At 27.5% G+C, this 20,316-nt stretch overlaps 1 protein-coding gene across 3 annotated transcripts in view; it reads right to left on the reverse strand.

Moving 5' to 3' along the window:
• LOC105850835 (uncharacterized) overlaps positions 1-16,162 on the reverse strand; it is a 38,565-nt gene extending 22,403 nt beyond the window's left edge. The window contains exons 1-9 of one of the 3 annotated variants that reach the window (XM_065793635.1): positions 15,876-16,150; positions 15,400-15,557; positions 14,765-14,817; positions 13,761-13,812; positions 5,736-5,767; positions 5,158-5,514; positions 3,514-3,580; positions 1,540-1,668; positions 1,031-1,101 (exon numbers count right to left, since the gene is read on the reverse strand). In XM_065793635.1, the coding sequence (XP_065649707.1) occupies positions 1,031-1,101; positions 1,540-1,668; positions 3,514-3,580; positions 5,158-5,514; positions 5,736-5,767; positions 13,761-13,812; positions 14,765-14,817; positions 15,400-15,550 (912 nt within the window). In that variant the 5' untranslated portion in view covers positions 15,551-15,557; positions 15,876-16,150. Of the gene's footprint in view, positions 1-1,030; positions 1,102-1,539; positions 1,669-3,513; positions 3,581-5,157; positions 5,532-5,735; positions 5,768-13,760; positions 13,813-14,764; positions 14,818-15,390; positions 15,558-15,875 lie in introns of all 3 variants that reach the window. The other 2 variants (XM_065793636.1, XM_065793637.1) reach the window with 2 other exon arrangements.
• Positions 16,163-20,316: the final 4,154 nt, after the last annotated feature.

Below are 20,316 nucleotides of genomic sequence, written 5' to 3' on the forward strand. Positions count from 1 at the left end.
ACAAACTTTCTTTTACTTTTCTATGAACTGTTCTTTTTTTTTAATTTTTATTTTCCTAATAACTCTTAACTTTAATAGCAGCTGCTCACAACTTTTATATACTTATTGACAAGTTACTTTGTAATATCAAAACTTATATGACTTTTATAGATTGTGCTAGACTTTATTGAATATATATCTAATAACTATACACAGTTTTATCGCAAACATGATTTCAACCAAGAAATCATATATGCAATATTTAGTGGTGTGAATGTTGATAAATAATCTTTTTAACAGTAATGCTACAATAAAAACACTCAGTATACTGCTCTGTAAAAACAAGTTGATACTAGGTAAGTTGTAAGATTTATTAAATTAATAGATTATTTCAAATATTAATAAAATAACATTATAGGAATTCATAGCAAAAAAAAGTTAAATAACATAACAAAACCATTTTTTGATAATATTTGAAGCAGCACAAGACGAATGTAAAACAAATATCACTTCTTAACAAAAGACAACTTTTTAGAAAAACTAGAAAATCTAATGAAACTCTTGTAAATTTTTTGAACCTTTATTTTAAAACTTATTTTGATTTATTTGCTTTTTTTTGCAAAATCTTTTTTCTAGAAAAATAGGTGTGAAAGAGTCAAGCTATATAGCATGTCTCCATATAAGATACCTCATAAAAACCCACACTAATGTCTCCATATGATGATATCATCTTCACAAGAAGATCAATTTTTATGTAGTCTATGTTAAATTTCTAAAGAAGTTGATTGCAATTTACATATATTATGAATACAAAATTTATGCTACATTATAATCTGTTTTAAAACACTAACTAGCAATAAATAGTAATTAATGCACAGATTGTATGCCTTATTTTAAAAGTCCATGATTTTAGTGTCCATAATGTAAATTTAACCAAGTTACTTAAAGGATAACAAATGTACAGAGATCAGTAACAGACATTAAGCTTATTAATATGAATATATCTACAACTACATTATTTAACAAGAGCATGTAAATGACAAAAATTTACTGTTATATTTTCTTTTCTATGTGCATGTATAATGTCTGGAAAGTACTTTTGAAACTCTATCATACTGTGTTCTAAAAAAATTCAGAAAAAATTGTTAAAACAATATTTGAGCACAAAGAAAACTAAAAAAACATTAAAAAAATTAGTAAAAAAACACTGCTAACAAAACTAGTGCTCTAAAAAATGCATAAAACACTGTTAAAAACAAGTAGTGTATAAAAATAAAACAAAATGAAAAAAAAAAGAAAAGAAAAGTCAATAAAGAATTTTCAAGTAGCTATTAAAAATATTTAAAAATACTAAAAATGTGGTACAAATCATCTAGTTTTATATACTGGTTAATTTAAGACTTTATTTTTTTTAATGTCTGCCGAATTTTATCTTCCAAGTTTTTAATCATCAAGCATGAGTAATATCATATTAATTTACTATATATTCAGCTGAGGTATATGCATATAACATATTGATAACATATTAGAAGAAATTTACAATAGATTATAATGATTTACCTGACACTAACTTTAGTAAACATGGTCCATATGGCAAAAAATCTTCATTTTGAATACTTTTTTTTATCAAAACATCAATTAACTGCTTAACTTCACTACAGTTGACATATCGTGATGACAATGGACCCTCTGTGAAATAAAATTTTAAGCTTATTTAAAAAGAGAATTAGTAAATATATTTAATATTTGGCTATATAATTTTGTTTGGCTAAATAAATTTGTTGATTTTAATTTTTAAAGTAAAATGTCAAATCCTATTAATAAGTCTAGTGTTTCTTACTAAAGGACTGAGTAGTAATTAAATAGAAGTGTTAAATAAGACTCCACCATGTCTAATAAACAAAAGTTAACCTCTAAGTCTCCACCATGTCTAACCTCTAACTATGACTCCACCATGCCAAATAAACAAAAGATAATCTCTAAGACTTTACCATGTCTAACCTGTAACTAAGACTTAAGACTAACTGATGCCTTTAATTAAATGCTTTAATTAAACATGTTTTAGCATGTCATTTAGGGGTATTCTAAAATTTAGGGGTCATCATAAAAAAATTGTAACTCTTTAGTAACAAGTCCAATACAAGTGAACACAAAACCACAGACACCTCCCCCCATTAGAGTGTGACCTAATTTATGGACAACCCCTTACAGGTTTTTAGCATGATTCTTTAATTTCATGATTGTGTTCCCATAAATTAACTATTGCCTCAATCAGAGTGATTTTGCTAGTTGATTTACCTACATTTTTTTACCTACATTTGACTATTAAAAAACAAAACAAAAAAAACTCCTACTTTTACTGCACTCCTTCAACGAAACAATTAACAATTTTCATAATTTTCAAAAAAAATTCATAATTTTTTATAATTGAAGTCTGGTTATAAAAATATTTTGTCCTTCAGCACTGTGCCAATTTACACTTATGCATGATTGTATTTATGCCAGGGATTGCAAATGCTTGAGGATAAAAAAAGAAGAAAAAATTAACAGATGCAATAGATTCAATATATTGCTTCCATATAAGGTCAGTATTGAAAAATAATCTTAGAAGAAAGAAAACAACTTAGTAAATATGTCGCTCTTTATCATTATAAAAATACCAACAAAAAATATTGCGATAACTATTAGTACAACTGAGTCTTGTTTGTGTCAAAATTTACTAGCCACTGCAAGCCCTCAGCTGACACATCACTTTCTTTTATCTTATATATATTCTTTTATCTTTATATATTCTTTTATAGAGACAACTTTTTGTCAAGACTAGATTTGAGAGTTGTGTCATCGTCAAAAGAAGTCACCTTAAAGATAAGATTATCAGAAAGATATTATTAGCAGATATTATTTTAAAATAGATAAGAAACACAGAATAAAAACTTGCGGTACACCATAAATTACTGAAAATGAAGATGAGTGTTGTCCATCAAAAACAAATTTAATACTGATAAATAATAAAGAAAATTTTTTATAGAAAAACAATAGTTTTAATACAGAAAAAAAACTATTAAATACCACTACATAAAAAAACTTGAGAAGCCCGCCATGCAAGACTTAACAAAAGCCTTTGATATGTTGAGAACAACAGCCTTAGCATTCCATCTAATGCACAATAGATAGTTTTTTAGATCTATTTTAACAATTGTAACACGAGTCAGTAGTAAAACAACAGAATTAAAATTGATTGTCAGAGAGTAAGTTGTTAGAATCAAGATGAGATATTAGATGTTAATTAAAGATTCAAAGACTTTACTCATACTAGCAACAATACTACATTGTTAACATAGTAACAATATTGCATTAGTAACAAAGCAACAATACTAGATTGGGTAATATTTAAAACAATCTCTAGAGTTTTTTAGAGAGACTTTTGACTTTTTTTTATTCATAGATTTGCTTTTACTATAGTTGTATTATATTACAGTTTATTGTAGTTAATAATAGTTGTACTGTTTTAACCGCACTTTTTCAACCACATACCTTCAATCAAATGTTCCAATTCAACAAAAACAGTTGCTATGTTATTTTCTGTAACTTCTGATAAAATCTAAAAAAAATTATTAAAAAGGTAAAAAAAAACTTTCACTAAAATGAGATTAAAAACACTTTTATTATTTTTTTGGTATATCTTAAACCTTAATTAAGTCTAAAAAACATGGTGTAAAAATGACATAACTTTAGTCCTCGGCATCTTAATACCTTTCCCTTTAAAAGAAGTTGGAAATGTGTACACATTATATTATAATATAAATAATTACACAAAGCTTGACAAACATTTGTTGTTTGGGTTTAAAAGTTTTTTAATTATTGCAAAAACTATCACTTTAATTTAATTTTTAAAATAAAATGTAGATATTTTTATTTTTTTAGTTCTGATTCACTCCCAACAAGGCTGCAAGCAATCACTACTAAGTTGGGAGTTAGTAGAAAAAGAATACAGTTGAAGAGCAAGGAAATGATTGACAGAATACAGTTATAGAGCAAGAAAATGATTGACAGAAGAATTCAAAAGTTGAAGGTTGTATGAGTATGGAAAACATGAAGATGGGAGAGAGTTCTAAAGAGTTGAAGTGCCGGGAATAAAAACTAGACAAGTAAAAGTTTTATAGAGCATGCAGGGACAGACGCAGTAAAAGAATGAGACTTTACTAAATGATGATTCAAACAAGAATGAGTTTTAGTTGATGGAACTAGAGATGATAGTAGCGTTCATGATAGTATTTGTAGAAAAGAGAAAGAGATGCAATTTTATGATGATGGGAGAAAGGCTCAAGCTAAGCAGATAGAGCTGGTCCAACTATATTTACAATGCATTTTTGAACCTTGTCTAGAAAAGAAAGAGCATCATTAGAAGAACTAGCCCTAATATGACAACAGTATTCCATATAGGGACGAATAAAAGATTTGTAGAGAATAAAGAATGGAATCAGGAGTAAGAAAATAGCAAGCACAACAAAGAGAAGCAATCTTAGCAGATGCTAAGTTAGCAATTGATTGTATATATGGTTTTCATGAAAGGTCAGTAGCAAACAATAATCCAATAAGGCATAAAGAAAACGACTCAGTGAGAGGGTTGCAATTCATATAATAAGATTCACATTAATTTTCATGTGAACCAATTATAGAGTGACACAGTAACAGGATCAATTACCATGGTAATTTTGGGAATGAAAAATAATAATAATAGTAACACCAGAGAATTTAAAAATAAAAATGTTAGATAAACTTTAGTTGTGGTAGTTGTCTAATTTTTTTAATTTGGTTAACTTATTTTTTAAGTATGCTTGATCGATTATAATTTTAATATGTTCTATGATGAAAAAACGCAACACAAATAAAACAAACATAAACTAAACTTGTTTCAAATAACAATGGTAGTCAAAGTTACTTCTGAAATATAGTAATCAACAATACATGTGTTATTTAAAGATTAATGTTGACAATATTTTTAGAGAATTCTTTTTTAAAAGTCTAATCCTGTGCTGAAATGGAAATTAAAGGAACTTTAAATTTAGTAAAAAAAAGTTTAGCATTTGAGCGGTAAAACTTTAATTGAACTAAGTAGTAAATAACTGTGTAAATCTAAAATATAAAACTTTTGTATAAAATATATTTTTATATTACCTTATTGATTCTGCGATCACATTTAAAAAGATGCCACTCTTCTTCTGCTTTGATAGTTTTGTCATCAACTGTTGCTTTATCATTGTTATGGTCAACTACTTCTTGTTTAATGGTAACTTCTTCAGTTTGATCAACATTTAAAATACTTTCAGCATTTTGAAACAAGAAACCATTATTAATTTTTGGATATTTTTTTATTTCTGAATTTGTAACTACTTCATTTTTACTTGAATCTTTGTTTATTTCATTGTCAATTTCTTTTCTTACAGTATTAATTTCAAAGCCATTGGAACTATGAAAATTGTTCAATACTGGAATACCATCATTTTCTTTGTTCTTGAAACCATTATTTAAAAGCTGCACATAAAGAGTAACTATTGTAATTAAATATTTATCTAAATTTATAAACTTTTGAATTAAATAATAGATTAATTGTGAATAACTGAATTATTTTGAAAATGATATTAGAAGAGAAAAAGACTAACATTTTATAAAATAATAATATAATTTCAAAACAAAATTATTTTAATTTAATAAAGTAATATAACAATAATATTTATAAAAAAATTTAAATTTACCTCAGTTTGTAAATGGAATTGGTGTAACTGATCTTAAAAATAAAAAGATAAATATTAATGAATTATGCATACTTTTATGTTTGCAGTTGTTTATTTGTTAATTTCTTAAATACATGATGTCACATACTGATTGTGTAAAGCAGTAGTATGGGTTAATGCAAATCTTATAAAATGGAAAATAAATTATTTCAGCCAACAATCAATTTTTTAAAAATTAATACTTCTCCTGAAAAGTCAAAAATCAGTCAGCAATTTTTTACTAAATCTTTTTTAACTATAAAATTTTTTTTATCCCTAACAAAACCCTGTTAACTGGAAGTACCCTTTTACAATTTATTATAAACATTTCCTTTAATCTTAGGATAAATAGTAATTTCAAAGCACTATTTCTTTGTTTAGTTAGAAAACACAAAATTAGAAAGCTTTAAGAAAACGTTTTATAATTAAAAAAAAAAAAGTTATTATGTAATAACTTTTTTAATTTAAACAGAAAAATTAAATTAAAAAAAAGATTTACTGTTTATCTGTGTTATTATTACAACATAAAACCAATAATCCAGTGTTTATAAGTTAATCTAGTTTTTATTATACTTTATCTATTCAATTTTATTTATTTATACTATTTATACTGATTTTTAATTATATTTTTTTTATTCTCCTTATAAAATTGTTCTCTAAATAAATTATCTGAATAATTTGTTTTTTAAAGAAATTTATTCTCTTAATATTTATTTATTTTTCTTTTTTTAACATCTTCACTTCCAAAAAGGCTGCAAGCAACCACTACTAGAGTTGGAAGTTACTGGAAAAGAAAAGATGAAGTTTATAGAGCATGATAACGACTAACAGACAACTTAAAAGATTGCAAATTATATGAATCAGGAAAACAAGATGAAGGAAGCAAATTCCAAAGAACTGAGCTTCGAGAAAAAAAATTAGACGAATAAGAATTTTTGGAGCACTTAGGAACAGTCACAGTAAAAAGATGAGACTTAATAGAATAACAAGTAACACAGGAATGAATTTAGTAGATGGCACAAGAGACACTAGCTCTTTAGAGCAGTGCCCATTATAGTAATTATAAAAAAGATTTATAGAGATAAAGAATGGAATCCTGAGTAAGAAAGTGCCAAGCACGATAGAGATGCAACTTTAGCAGATACTAATTTTGCAATTGATTTGATATATGGTTTCAAAGAAAGATCGAAAGTAAGAGTTAATCCTAGAAGATGAAGGGTAGATGACTCATTGAGTACATAACCGTTCATAAATATAGGAAGATCTAAATTATTGCAAATTTTACAATTCCCATTACCCAATCTTACCCTATAAATAATGCCAACATGAAAAATAACGGCCAGTCAACAGTCAACGACTATCTGAAATTACTAAAAATGCTATTCTAATCTTCCTAAAGGAATTCTTGCCGGCCATAGTTGAAATCACCAGGTGAAAAAAAAATCAGGGATTTAAAAGCAAGGTTTGACCAATAATTAGGATGTTATTTGGAAAATACATATACTAAAATTTCATAAAATCATTTAAATTTAAAAAAAAAAAAGCGTTTAAAATAGTTTTCTTGATTATGATACCCAACTTTAATTGTTACCGGGTCGTTAAAGTAAAAAGTTTGAAAGCGAAAAGAAGTTAATGCTAACTTTTTTCTTATTTCCGTTTATTTTTCAATACTACCTGGTTTTAATCTTTGTTTAAAAACTTTCCATTAAATTTACTTTTTATCAATATAATTCAATAATAAAAAATTAACAACTTAATTTTAATCAATATAATTGATTTAAATTATTAATAAATTAAAATTTAATTTTTAATTTATTAATAATTTTTATATTTATTTTACATTAATAATAACTTTTTATTATTATTACAATTTTATATAATTTTATTACAATTTATTAATAATTTTATATTATTAATTCTATTACTTGAAATATATTCAAGTATATATTAAATTTATCGTTGTTAAAACTTTTATTTAATAATTATTGCATATTAATAGAAACCAATATATATTCTGCTTTAGCAACCTTGAACATATGAATTCGTTTCCTTGACAAATGTATTATACACTAAATAAACTATTTATTAGGTTTTTTTGCTTCACTTATTTAAACTAATTTCATTTTACTGATAGTGAAAATCCTTTTTTCTTAAATGATTGAAGTTCTTATTTTATTACTATTTTAATAATAATGTAATAATATATAATAAATTACGTATCTAACTATGAATATTTTTTCTTTCATCTGCACTTAGTCAATTTCTTTTATTTTTCTCTAAATATTTTTATTTATTTTCTCAAAAGTTTTGCCAAAAATTGCAATTAAATGAATAATTTATAGATGATTTAAAAATTACTAATTACGCGCTTGCAATTTTTTGAATAAGATTATAATAGGATTTAGTAAAAACCTCATTTTATGTAACTTTTAAGTAATTTTCATAGTAGTGTTTCATTAAACAATCGTCTTCTTAGTATTAAATATTCAGTTAAAATAGTATCTGCAAAGGAGAGCTAATAACATAATTGCCTAATTAACATTAGCAGTTTTTGAAATGATTTTGATGAGCAAGAAATATAAAATGCACACTAGCTTTTCTTCTTTAACTTCAGAGAAGTTCTTATTTCATTATTATTCGAAACTATTGTATGTAATTAAGAACAGAATTTCAACTGTACTTTCATTCAATATTTTCTATTATTTTTTTCGTAGCATTTCCCATTGTTTGCAAAGTCATTGCAATGAAATGAACTATTCTTAAATAAATTAAAAATTATTAATTGCCTGTTTGAGCTTTTAAAAAATGCATTGATTTTATTTAAAACTGTTATTATTAAAATAATATGAATTTATTACTCTTCTAGCATTAACTTATTTTTGTATTTATAAAGTTTACTCAAGAAGAACTATTACTAAGATTTAAACAATAAAAGCAATCAATTCCTTAAGTTTGACGGTCGAATTGATCGCCTTATTTTCCACACTGAAACAATATGATGTTCTATACAAAAATATCAATTTCATTTAAAAAATGTGATGTTTTTCCTTGTGACTCTGCATTAATAAATTTTCTTTTTTTAAAAATGATGCAATTTGTAATAAATATATTAATTTTTATAGAATGATTTGAATTTCATTTAAATATAAACTATATGATGTTTTTACTTGTAGTTCTTTATTTTCTAGAAATAAAATACAGATATGGTATTGTGGTTTATACTCCTCCGGCTAATCGCCATATAGAGGCTAAATACCAAGGCCTGCGAAGATGAGTTCAGCTCACTAAAGAGCATCATAACCCGCTTTGATGGACAATGAGTAAAAGAGTTTAGGGAAGAACAAAGGATAGTAGAGTGGAAGTCAGAAAAAGACAAGTTACGAAGATATTATATAGAAAGCAGACAGATATCCATTCAAATAAAACCGATATTATAATGGAATAAAAAATAAAAATAAAAATTCAATAAAAAATTAATTCTATTTAAAAATTTAATTTTTTTATTAGTGTTTTTTTTTTTTCCAAAAAAGTATTGTAGTTTTCAAATATTTTTCTTATATATAATACCTGCTATGCAATATAGATGCACTTATATAGAGTATCTGCTTATAAAGTGCACAAAAGGTATAAAAAATTTATAAAATGGTTTGTTTTTTGACATGACATACACCTTCAGTAGCTCAGTGGTTAAGTGCACTGTCTCAGTGCTAACATCCTCACATTTCCTTGCGATCAAATCCGCCAAAGTTAGAAAATTTTGGGTTTTTTTTTCAATCTTGCTGTTTTTTAAAATACAAAACAAATCAGTTTAAGCACAAAAAACTTATAATAGTTAAAAAACTTTTTAAAGTTACCTTATATTATACATATATTAAACTACCCTACCCTCAACTAAACTACCCTCAAACGCTTACTGTTTGCGCTAAACGTGTATCTAAGGTTCCCTTAATTTAGTGTGTTTTTTAGATAAGTACTGTATCAGGTTGCTTAAGCAAGATTTTAGGAGATCTCTTCCCCGCACAATTTGTTACTTTTGCCTTTTTTAGGTAAGATATTTTTTTAATATTTTTTCAATATTTTTAAAGCATACTCACAATTTTAATTGTACAATCAAAATATTTGTAAATAAGTTTTGTATTTGCTATTGACAAAGTTAAATTGTAAATAAATATACACCAGAAACATTTTGATGCAAATAGTTGTAAATATGTAAAATATTTACTTTTTGTTATATACATTTACTAAAATTACAGACATTCTTAGGGCTGGTTTAACAACTAGGCGAACTAGGCGGCTGCCTAGGGCGGCAGGTTTTCTAGGGTGGCACTAAAACTAGCTACATAAAAAATAATTATATTAAAAACATTGCTAAAATCTTTTTCAAATCTCTTTGAATTAAATTTTGGAAATTTGAAGAAATACTCTTTTAAATCACGTTAAATAAAACAAAAGAATCAACTTTGATACTTTTGTTTCATTTGACGGGATTTCCTTTTTCTTTTTATACTTTTTATGCATGAAATTTTTAAGCAATTAATACAATGCAAAGTTTTCATTACTCATTTATAGAAAATTTTAGTACGTTTAACTTTATTGAGAAATATGTTTTTGCTGGCGTGTTAATTCAGAAATAGTAAGAAACTAATTTTAATTAAATATTTTATGATAGCAATTACGAAGTAGTATAGTAACAAATTAACTGATTTATATTGTGCTTTTATACTAATAGAGCGTTATTATTTATATTTATGGAGCTTTAAAAGTTTTAAAACGTATCTTTAAAACTTTTATAAAGAAGTTAAAATAATATTTTAATTTAAAGATATTATAGATGCACGAGGTGATCATCTTTACTATTTTTAGCAGTTTTCTTTGTTATTTCAATCCACGATGGCAGAGAGAAAAAAATTGTGCAATATCGTAAATGACGGGCTGCAAAGGAAGGGTTTGTAACAAAACAGGCTGGTTCTTTGTTAAAGTATCTATGTTCACCGCAGAGAAATAAAAATGGCACAGATGAGTTAAAAAATCAAGTTGAAGCAGACAGGGAAGCCGATGAGATGAAAGTATCAGAAGAGTTACATAATGAATTACATAATGTAATACACGTAACACACAAAGAATCTTAAGTGCATAAAATTGATAAATTCTCTGATCTATATGCTAACTATAGCGATCCGGCTACTTGGGTCGTATTTGATGATGAAATGTGACAACTTTTGATAGAACATGGACCAAAACAAGTCGATCAGTTTCACTTTCGTAAGGACAGAATGGAAAGAAAATTTTCAAAAAATCAAAACAACCGCCGGCTTGTCAATGGAGATGAAGTTCGCAGACATTGGCTGCAGTATTCTGTAAGTAATAACTCTGTGCATTGCTTCTGCTGCAAACTGTTTACCAGATGCACAATAGCTGCGCCATCCCTTTCTTTAAATGGTTCACATGATTGGAAAAACATGTCCGCAATTCTGTCAGGGCATGAGAAAAGTTGTGAACATCTAGCAAATTTTCAGTCATGGAAAGAGTTTGAGCTGCGACTGCGAAACGATAAAACAATTGATGCCGAACATTTGCGTTTTGTTAAAAATAAAGAACAGTATTGGCTGCAAATCTTAAAACGCATGATAGCTTTAGTTAGAGTTCTTGGTATGCAAAATTTTGCTTTTTGTGGAACACATGAGAAACTGAACACTGCTGATAACGGAAACTTTCTGAAATTTGTGGAATTTTTAGCTTTGTTTGATCCACTTATGGATGAGCATCTTTGAAAGATTAAAGACAATGAAACACGTGTACATTACCAAGGAAAAGAACTACCAAATGAATTAATTCATCTTTTATCCAATGCAATCAAACAAAAAATTATAACATCTGCTTGTGATGCTAATTACTTTTCAATAATTATAGATTGCACACCTGATGCAGGTCATGTTAAACATATGATCATTCGCTTTTTGGATGTGATTTCAAAACCAGAAAATGGCATTGCAGCAATAGCATCTATAATGAAATATTTCTTAGATTTTGTGCCTCTAAAAGAGACAACTGGTGCTGGTATGGCTGAAACTATCATTAAGCAGTTAGGCAAAATGTCTTTATCTATGGAAAACTTACGTGGTCAAGGATATGACAATGGCAGAAATGTGAGGGGAAAAATAAGGGCGTCCAGCAAAGAATTTTAGATGTCAATCCCCGAGCATTGTTTATTCCTTGCTGTGCCCATACATTGAATTTGGCTGTTAATGATGCTGTTAAATGTTGCTTAGAAGCAACAGCCTTCTTTGATCTGCTGCAACATGTATGTGTATTCTTTTCTGCATCAACTCGTCGCTGTGAAGTTTTAACGCAACATGTTTCTAATTTCACAGTTAAACCACAGAGTGAAACAAGGTGGGAAAGCCAAATTGATGCTTTAAAACCTCTCTGCTATAAACTTTGTGATATCTACAATGCTTGGCAGAGATTGTGAACAACACAAATTTAACTGGAGCATCTGGTAATTCACGGTAGATGCACGGTTTATTGCAAACGCTACTTCTAGTTTTAAGTTTGTCATTTCTCTGGTTGTGTGGTACGACGTGTTGTTTGAGATTAATATGACAAGTAAGCAACTTCAGGCAAAAGAATTACATATGCATGGCGACATAAATCTTAAAAAAAAAAAAAGAAATTTCTTGTAAATTGCAGAAATAAAATGGAGTTTAAGAAAATACTAGCAGATGCAGTTGAAATTGCTGTCAGTTTAAAGATACCTGCACTTTTTAAACCCGAATCAACCCGTATCAGAAAAAAGAAATAAACAATTTACATATCAAGGAGATGACGAACCTATTCAAGACCCAAAAGAAAAATTCAAAATAAACTTTGACTTTGCTATTCTTGACACAGCAATACCATTGGTTGAAGAAAGATTTACTCTTACACAAACAATAAGTTCGTTGTTGGTTTTCTCTATGATGTTTACAGTGTAACTAGCAAAGAAGTTATGGAACATTGGTTGAATCTTGAGAAAACTTTGCAACATGGAGACTCCAAAGATATCGTTACAGTTGATCTATGTAGTGAACTGAAATCAATTTCACTAGATTTACTAAATTTTATATTAAAAAATAATCTAACAGATTGTGTCCCCAACACTGTTAAAGCTTTTAAAATCCTCTTGACACTTCTAGTTTCTGTGGCTAACGGTGAGCGAAGCTTCTCAAAACTCAAACTGATAGAAACATTTTTGAGAACGCCTATGCAGTAGAAAGACTTGCTAAATTAGCTACTCTGTCAAGTGAACATAATATTGCTATAAACATTACCCTGACGGAACTTGTTTCTACATTTGCAAAAACAAGGGCGCGAAAAGAGAAGTTTTGAAATTATTTATTAATATATTATAAATTTACACTAATATACACTTCTTTATGATTATGCATGTATGTATTCTTCCGAATGTAAATACAAAATGTAATAACATAACTTAAGCATTCCATTGTGAAAGTAAGTTGGGTAGGGGGTAGGGGCGCAGTGTGTCAGATTCGCCTAGGGTTCCAAATACTCTAGTGTCGGCCCTGTATATTCTATAACAATCTATAAAAACAAAGTTGAGAAAATTGTTATTATGGCTATTTATAAACTAAAAATACTAATGGAATAAAATTTTGTAATGCTGTTATTAAAAAACTTTAGATTTAGATTCAATGATAAGGAAAGAATTTGTGAAAGGAGATTCTAGCCCCCTCTTATGAAAACCTTTGTAAATTTCGGTAAAGTTTAGTCATTTAAGTGGTCATTTTTTCAAGATAAAAAACATGTTTTATAATAATATCAAATACACATGGAACTAAAACATATTTTATAATAATATCAAATACCATGGAACTAAAAGAGATAAAACCAATTGTATAAAACAAATTTAATATTTATTTTATGTTATTTTTGTAAAGAAAAAAATTGTTTTTATATCATAATTAAAATGCTTTCTAAAACTATATTTCATTTCTTTTAATGGATTACCTGGATAGCCTTTACAAAGCATTTCAGGAGACAGTTTAGCCATTGAAATGACCTAAAACCAATGACATAAGGCATACAAATACACTCCATGATTACCATGTTGTGTCAATAGAAAAATAATCAAGAACAAACTTTTTTTCAAAATATGTTTCAAAGATGTCTCAACAAGAATTAAACAGATGACTGTTTGTGGTAAATTTTCAGAAAGAAAACTTAATATTGAATCTATCTAGCACACTTGGGTAGGGGGGGGGAGGAGGTTTGAATATGTAACCTTGTTTTATAAAAAATAAATTTATTCCTTTTTTTTTTAAATTATTTTCATCATTTTAGCAAGCATTAGTCCAGTGACATCAGTATTCATTTTATAACTAATTTCTACATAAGATAAAGTTTATCCACATTATTGTAACTGATTTTAAAAAATATCTACATATTTAAAAATATATGAATATTTTCTACTCTTTTATTCGCTTGACTTCCCTAACTTCAAACAAAAAAGTCCAGGAAAATATCATCTAGCAACTATTGAGTCTGTACTCCAACTTCACATCCCTGCTTTAAATTATTTAAGTAATTTTAAAAATTGAAATAAGTGTCCATGTTAAATAATTTTTAACTCACACGAAATATTTGTTCTCAGCTATCATATAAGTTTAAATATGTTTAAAATTAGACTTATTGAGAAAACTTTTATAACTATAATCTTTAAAACCATGTTATAACTAATAATAAAATATCAAAAAAAATTAAAAACTAACCCCTTAAATTTAATTCTTATTTGATGCATTTTAATGTATTATAACTAATATAATACCTTATATTAATATAGTTTAAGATGCAAAGTAAAAAAAATTGAAACTAAATTATCCAATGATTATTTAATATGTAAGAAGATCTGTTTGTATAAATATTTATCAAGAGGTAACATTGTCATTGAACTTCATGGAAAAAATTTTATATATGCAGTAACTTTCCATTAAAAAAGGTTCCCTTATACATACTTGATAAAGAGCCATTTGGTATCCAATGTCTATAAGCTTTAGTGGGTACCAAACTAATGAAAATTCAAAAAAAAAATTAAAAACTTATTTGATTATGATATTTTGGTTAATGAATCAATCTATTGTGTGAATAATTTGAAGACTTTTTAAACATTTTAAATAAATGATGATCAATTTTTTCAGTATACTTTTTACAACTGTATACTATTTACAACTACCAAAAATAAACTTTTGTCATTTATGATATTTATTGAGAAAAAAAGTCAACAAAAAACTAAATACTGAAAAAATAACATGATATTAACATCAAAGTTTATCGAATGTAAAAATTATTTTATTATACATGATAATGCAAAATTTTAATGTAAAATTAATTAAAATAAAAATGATTTTTGATGTAAATGGTATGTAAAAACCATACTAAATATTTATCAATGAAACAATATATTATCATCTCCATGTAAATTTAAGTAATTTAAGTAGCAATAAAACTTATTTCATATAAGTAATAGAGATTATTCGCAAAAGAACTTAATTAAACTTAGATCGCTTTATTAAAAGCACTTTTATATTTAATAATTAACCTGTAATTTAAAATTAAATTTAAAATTATTAAAATTAAATACCTAACTTACTTAATAAGTTTTTTTCAGACTCATAATTTTCATGCAAAGAACCAGAGTTTATAAAGCCTAAATTATTTTTTAGATCTGTGTAGCCAACATTTTTTGGTGGTGAATCAGACAAAATTCTTTTAAATAATCCTCTTCCTCGTCCAAATTCCATTTTGATGCTAAATGTATGATACTTAAAATTAAATATTTAAAGATAGTGCATCGAAATTTGAAGATAGTGCATTGAAATTTATAGATAGTGCATTGAAATTTAAAGATAGTGCATTGAAATTTAATATATTAATACTATATTATAGTATTAATATATTAAATTTCAATGCACTATCTATAAATTTCAATGCACTATCTTCAAATTTCGATGCACTATCTTTAAATATTTAATTTTAAGTATAATAAGTAATTTTAATTAACTTTAAATATTTAATTTTAAGTATAATAAGTAATTTTAAGTATTATAGTCTATAATTTTAACGAACCGTGAATGTTTTTTTTAAATATTTTCCTTTCTTTATATAATAAAACTTTTAATCGTTTTGAACTATTCAAATTGATGAAGAATTTGGTTACTCTAAGTATATATACCCAAAATAATTAAGAACATAGATTAAAGTGTTTTCTTTTTAAGCTAATTAAAAATTTTTAAGAAAAAAATAATAATTTAAGGCCAGCGTGAATTTATAAATTAGTTCTTCAAGATTACTCAGTTCCGCAACCCACTTTTGCAACTTGTACAATGTAAAAGCGAATTCGTAAAACTAAAATCGAAGGTTTTTATAAAAATCTCATCTTTTGACAATCTGTAACTAGCGGCGGGTTTTAAGGGAGGGGGGTATGGGCGTAGTAGCCCATTTGAGACTTTTTTTTCAGAAATATTCTTTTGTAAATTGACTATTATACAGAATGGGACTATTATGTTGAATAATAGTCCCATTCTGTATAATGTTATACGTAATTCAAGTTCATATACGTAGGTATATGAACTTGATTATCATACTAAAGTACAAAAATTAAAAAAGAAAGTTAATTTTAAATGATATAATAATTATATGCGGACCTTTTTAGTTTAAACCCTTTTAGCCCCCTCCTTATTGAGTGACAAAACCCGCCCCTGTCTATAGCTTAGGTTTTAAATAAAATGAAGTTAATGAAAGTTTATTTTTGTTTAATTCAACTACTTCTGTTTGTGTTTTAAAAAAAATTCTTTAAGTTTTTTTTTGTTTATACAATTTAAGACTATAGTCTCTTGTTAAACTTCTTCAGGATTTTGCTCAGTCAGTTTGCGTCAAGTTATTTGGGGCGCCACAAAATGAAGAAAAACTTATCAAAACACTACCATATACTTTTTATATACATTTATTTATAACTTTTTTTTACTTTTGTTTATTATTAAATAATACAAAGGTTTTCTTACAGATAAGTGGTACATTTATCTTATTACAATATCAAAATTAAATTAATATATGACAAAAATAAAATGACAAAAAAAGTGCCATACCACCACAAATAAAATAGCTCATTTTATTTGTTTTCATATAGCAAATGGCAAAACTTTATTATCTCACAATTTTATGATTGAAATATTTTGCTTTTATTATAATAAAAAAAAATTATTTTATTATTATTAAAATTAATAAACGTCCCCTCCTGTGTATTAAGGACATAAGCAAAACTTTTATGCTTAAATTTAAACATCAAAATAAATATTAATTTCACAATTTAAAACATTCTGATTAGGGATATATTTTTAAGTAAAACATTATTCAATAAATTCAAAATTATGATCATAAAAATAGTATCGGGTTATATGCTTTATGCATCTTTCTGCATAGTAATATGGTCAAAATATAATTGTGACGAATTTCGATACAGACCTGTAAAATCTTAATTTCATGAATGCTATTTTTAAGTGAGGACTTTGCTGTGCAAGAATCATTTTAACTGTTGCAAAGAATGTATTTTGTTAAGAAGTTTCAAAGAGTTTCTACGAGTAAAAAACGAAGAATCCTTCAAACGATAAAAATGCATAATCTCTTTCATAAAATCGTCTGTTTTGATATGATCTCTTCTATCGTTTTGTCAAAAATTTATTTTTGAAACCAAGAGAACTGCTCTCGGCCGAGTCGAAATATTGATCCATGATGAGAGGATACGGCTAAGATCACTAACTAGCTATTGAATGAGAATAATCATCGATAGTTAGTGAACTGAGACAAACTTACTTCGTCAACAATTTGGAGAGTTTTGTACCGAAAGGTTACAAGTGCAATAGTTTCAAACGATTTGAAAATCCTTATCAAAGATTTAGCTAGATTAACTTATCAGCGGTAAGGTCAAAATCTTTTATAGTCTTGATCTCAGCGCAAGATTAAACTGCATGTACTCCATCCTAATTAAAGCTATGGGCCTAACAAAAAATGTATTGAGGCAATAGATTCTTCTGTAAAATTAGAGCTCGCCAAGCCCGCCTAGAGGTTTTGTGATGGCCTGGTCCTAAAATATAAACAATGCCCTATCTTATTCTGAGTCTTAAAATCAAATACAGCAAATAAGTTAGTTGAAATCGTAAACAAAATAACTATAACATCAAGTCTTAATCGACGAACACATTTCCGGGGCCTTCTTAGTGGCAAAAATTGAAACGACTTCATCATATGAAACATTATTGGTTAAATCGGATTCAATGGAAAGAATCATTAAATAGCACAATCGCTCCTGGCCCATTGTAGAACGGAGATGCTCTTTGATGATAGTTAACTTGCTGAAAGATCTTTCACCTTCAGATGTTGAAACAGGCAATGTTAGAAAGATTCTAAGTGAAACACACACTTGGGGAAATACCGAATGCAAACCCTTAGCATAAACTTCATTTAAAATCAATAGACTCGTCAGAGTTTTTTTTTTTTTGCAGTAAAAAAGTGCTGAACTTCACCAGAAAATTCATTATTACTTAAGTCTTCTGGGTAAAGCATTGCCAAACCTTCAGCTTTTAATTGCAATTCCTCGCCTGTTAGAGATTTCTGTCCAGATCAAAGAAAGGAAAACTTGTTACACTCATCTTTGATTACTTTAAATCTTGATCTAATTTGACTAGTTAAATTGTCGAGTGCAACATTGAACACATTACATTCAAAGCTTTTTGAAGCTTCTTCATGGTTGTAACCATCAGTTTCATCGAGGAAATTCTTCCGTTTTCGCATTCTCTTCGTAGCAAACATAGTCTCATCGAATTTAAAATTCTTTGCAACTTCTGTTGCCTCTACCAAAATTTTGTCCTAAAATAAACGAATTATATCCAGATCTATCAATAGACCATTTAAAATCTTCAATTCATCATCAAGAGCAAATTGAGTGGATTGAAGCAGAAGACTCACCTTGTCAACTGCCATCAAATATTTAAGCCAAAAAGTGGTGAAAACAATAAGTTTAAAAGAATTCATTAATTTAATTAGGTAATGAACTTCGTTACTACTTTCGCCTGGAAGGTCCAAGTCCTTAAGACGATGTAATGATTTTAAGATCTCTATCGGCTTTTTCGCAAGTGATTTGACTGCTTCTATCCTTGAGCTCCATTGTGTAGCAGAAAGTTTATGTAATGATATCCCTGTCTCCTCCAGAAGATTTTTTCAACGAACTGGGCTGCAGCTCAAAAGATTGTATAGCTTTTGGATATTTCAAAAATAGGATTCCACAAGAGCTGATGATTCAACAGCGTACACCACATAAGTTTAAACTGTGAGCAGAGCAAGGAATGAAAATTGCTTGTGGATTATTCTGTCTAATCAAAGCTTGAACTCCATTGTAGACACCTGCCGTATTAGTGCCATCGTCGTAACCTTGACCCCAAATTTTTATGTCAAGCTTATAGCAATTTTAATTTGCTATATCAACTCCCTTTTTCTTTTTAAGGTTTTCTAGCTTAAAGAACCTTTCTTTGATCTCCACTGCTGATTATTACTGAAATGCAAAAATCTAAAAACGAAAGTAATTTGCTTGCTATGGGAAGAATCGGGAGTGCTGTCAGTAATGATGGTGAAATATATTGATTTCTTGAACAACTTCTCCAAAAACTAATTTGCCGCACTCCTCGATAAATTCATTCTATGATCTCCAGGATAAGTAATGAGCTTGCATGCGCTTTTCTTCTTCTTGGTGTGTAGCAACAAGATGCAAATGATCCCATTTTTTATAACTTTTGATTGGATCCTTAGAGCAACAAAAGATAATAAAAATAGTAATCTATATTTATATCCCATTATAACTTACAGTTTTGATTTTTAAATACAAATAAATTAATGACAAATATAGTTTAAAATTCGATAGCAATATTCTCACCCCTAAAAGCTAAATTTCTGGAAGCTAGAAAAATTGTCACGTTTAGAATGCACTGTAAAAATACTTTCCATCGCTTTGTTTTATTTCCAATTTTTTTTTCTAAGTGGTGATCAATGGACTTTTAACTTTTCAAGTGAATGATAGCTGTTTTTCATTCGAGAAAATAGCTACGGTGAATGTCGCTTTGTTGATGACTTTTAATACAATCTGAAAGCTTTCTCCAATTTTCATGTAAACCTCTATTCCAGGACAACAAACTGGATTGAACACCGGGTCTAGTTAAATTGGGTGGTCCAAAAAGGGAGCAAGGGAAACAAAAGAACGATGCTACAGCCTTACTCCAAACAAGCCAATCTCTTCTAACTTTTTCTCCGTTTCCTTGTTCCTCTATAAAGATGCAGGTAGAAAATTTGCGTTCCTTGTGATCTCTTGGAAAATTTCTAGGATTTAGAGAAGGTCCCATCAAAGTTATATTTGTTTGATCAGTGTCTGATACTGTGTGATCAGTGTCTGATATTGATTTCCATAGAGCAGGATCATTTGAAGTTGGTATAGTTGTTGTACCAAGATCATTAGTATATATTT

This window comes from Hydra vulgaris, chromosome 03, assembly GCF_038396675.1.
Source record: "Hydra vulgaris chromosome 03, alternate assembly HydraT2T_AEP".
In the NCBI taxonomy this organism is placed as follows: Eukaryota; Metazoa; Cnidaria; class Hydrozoa; order Anthoathecata; family Hydridae; genus Hydra; species Hydra vulgaris.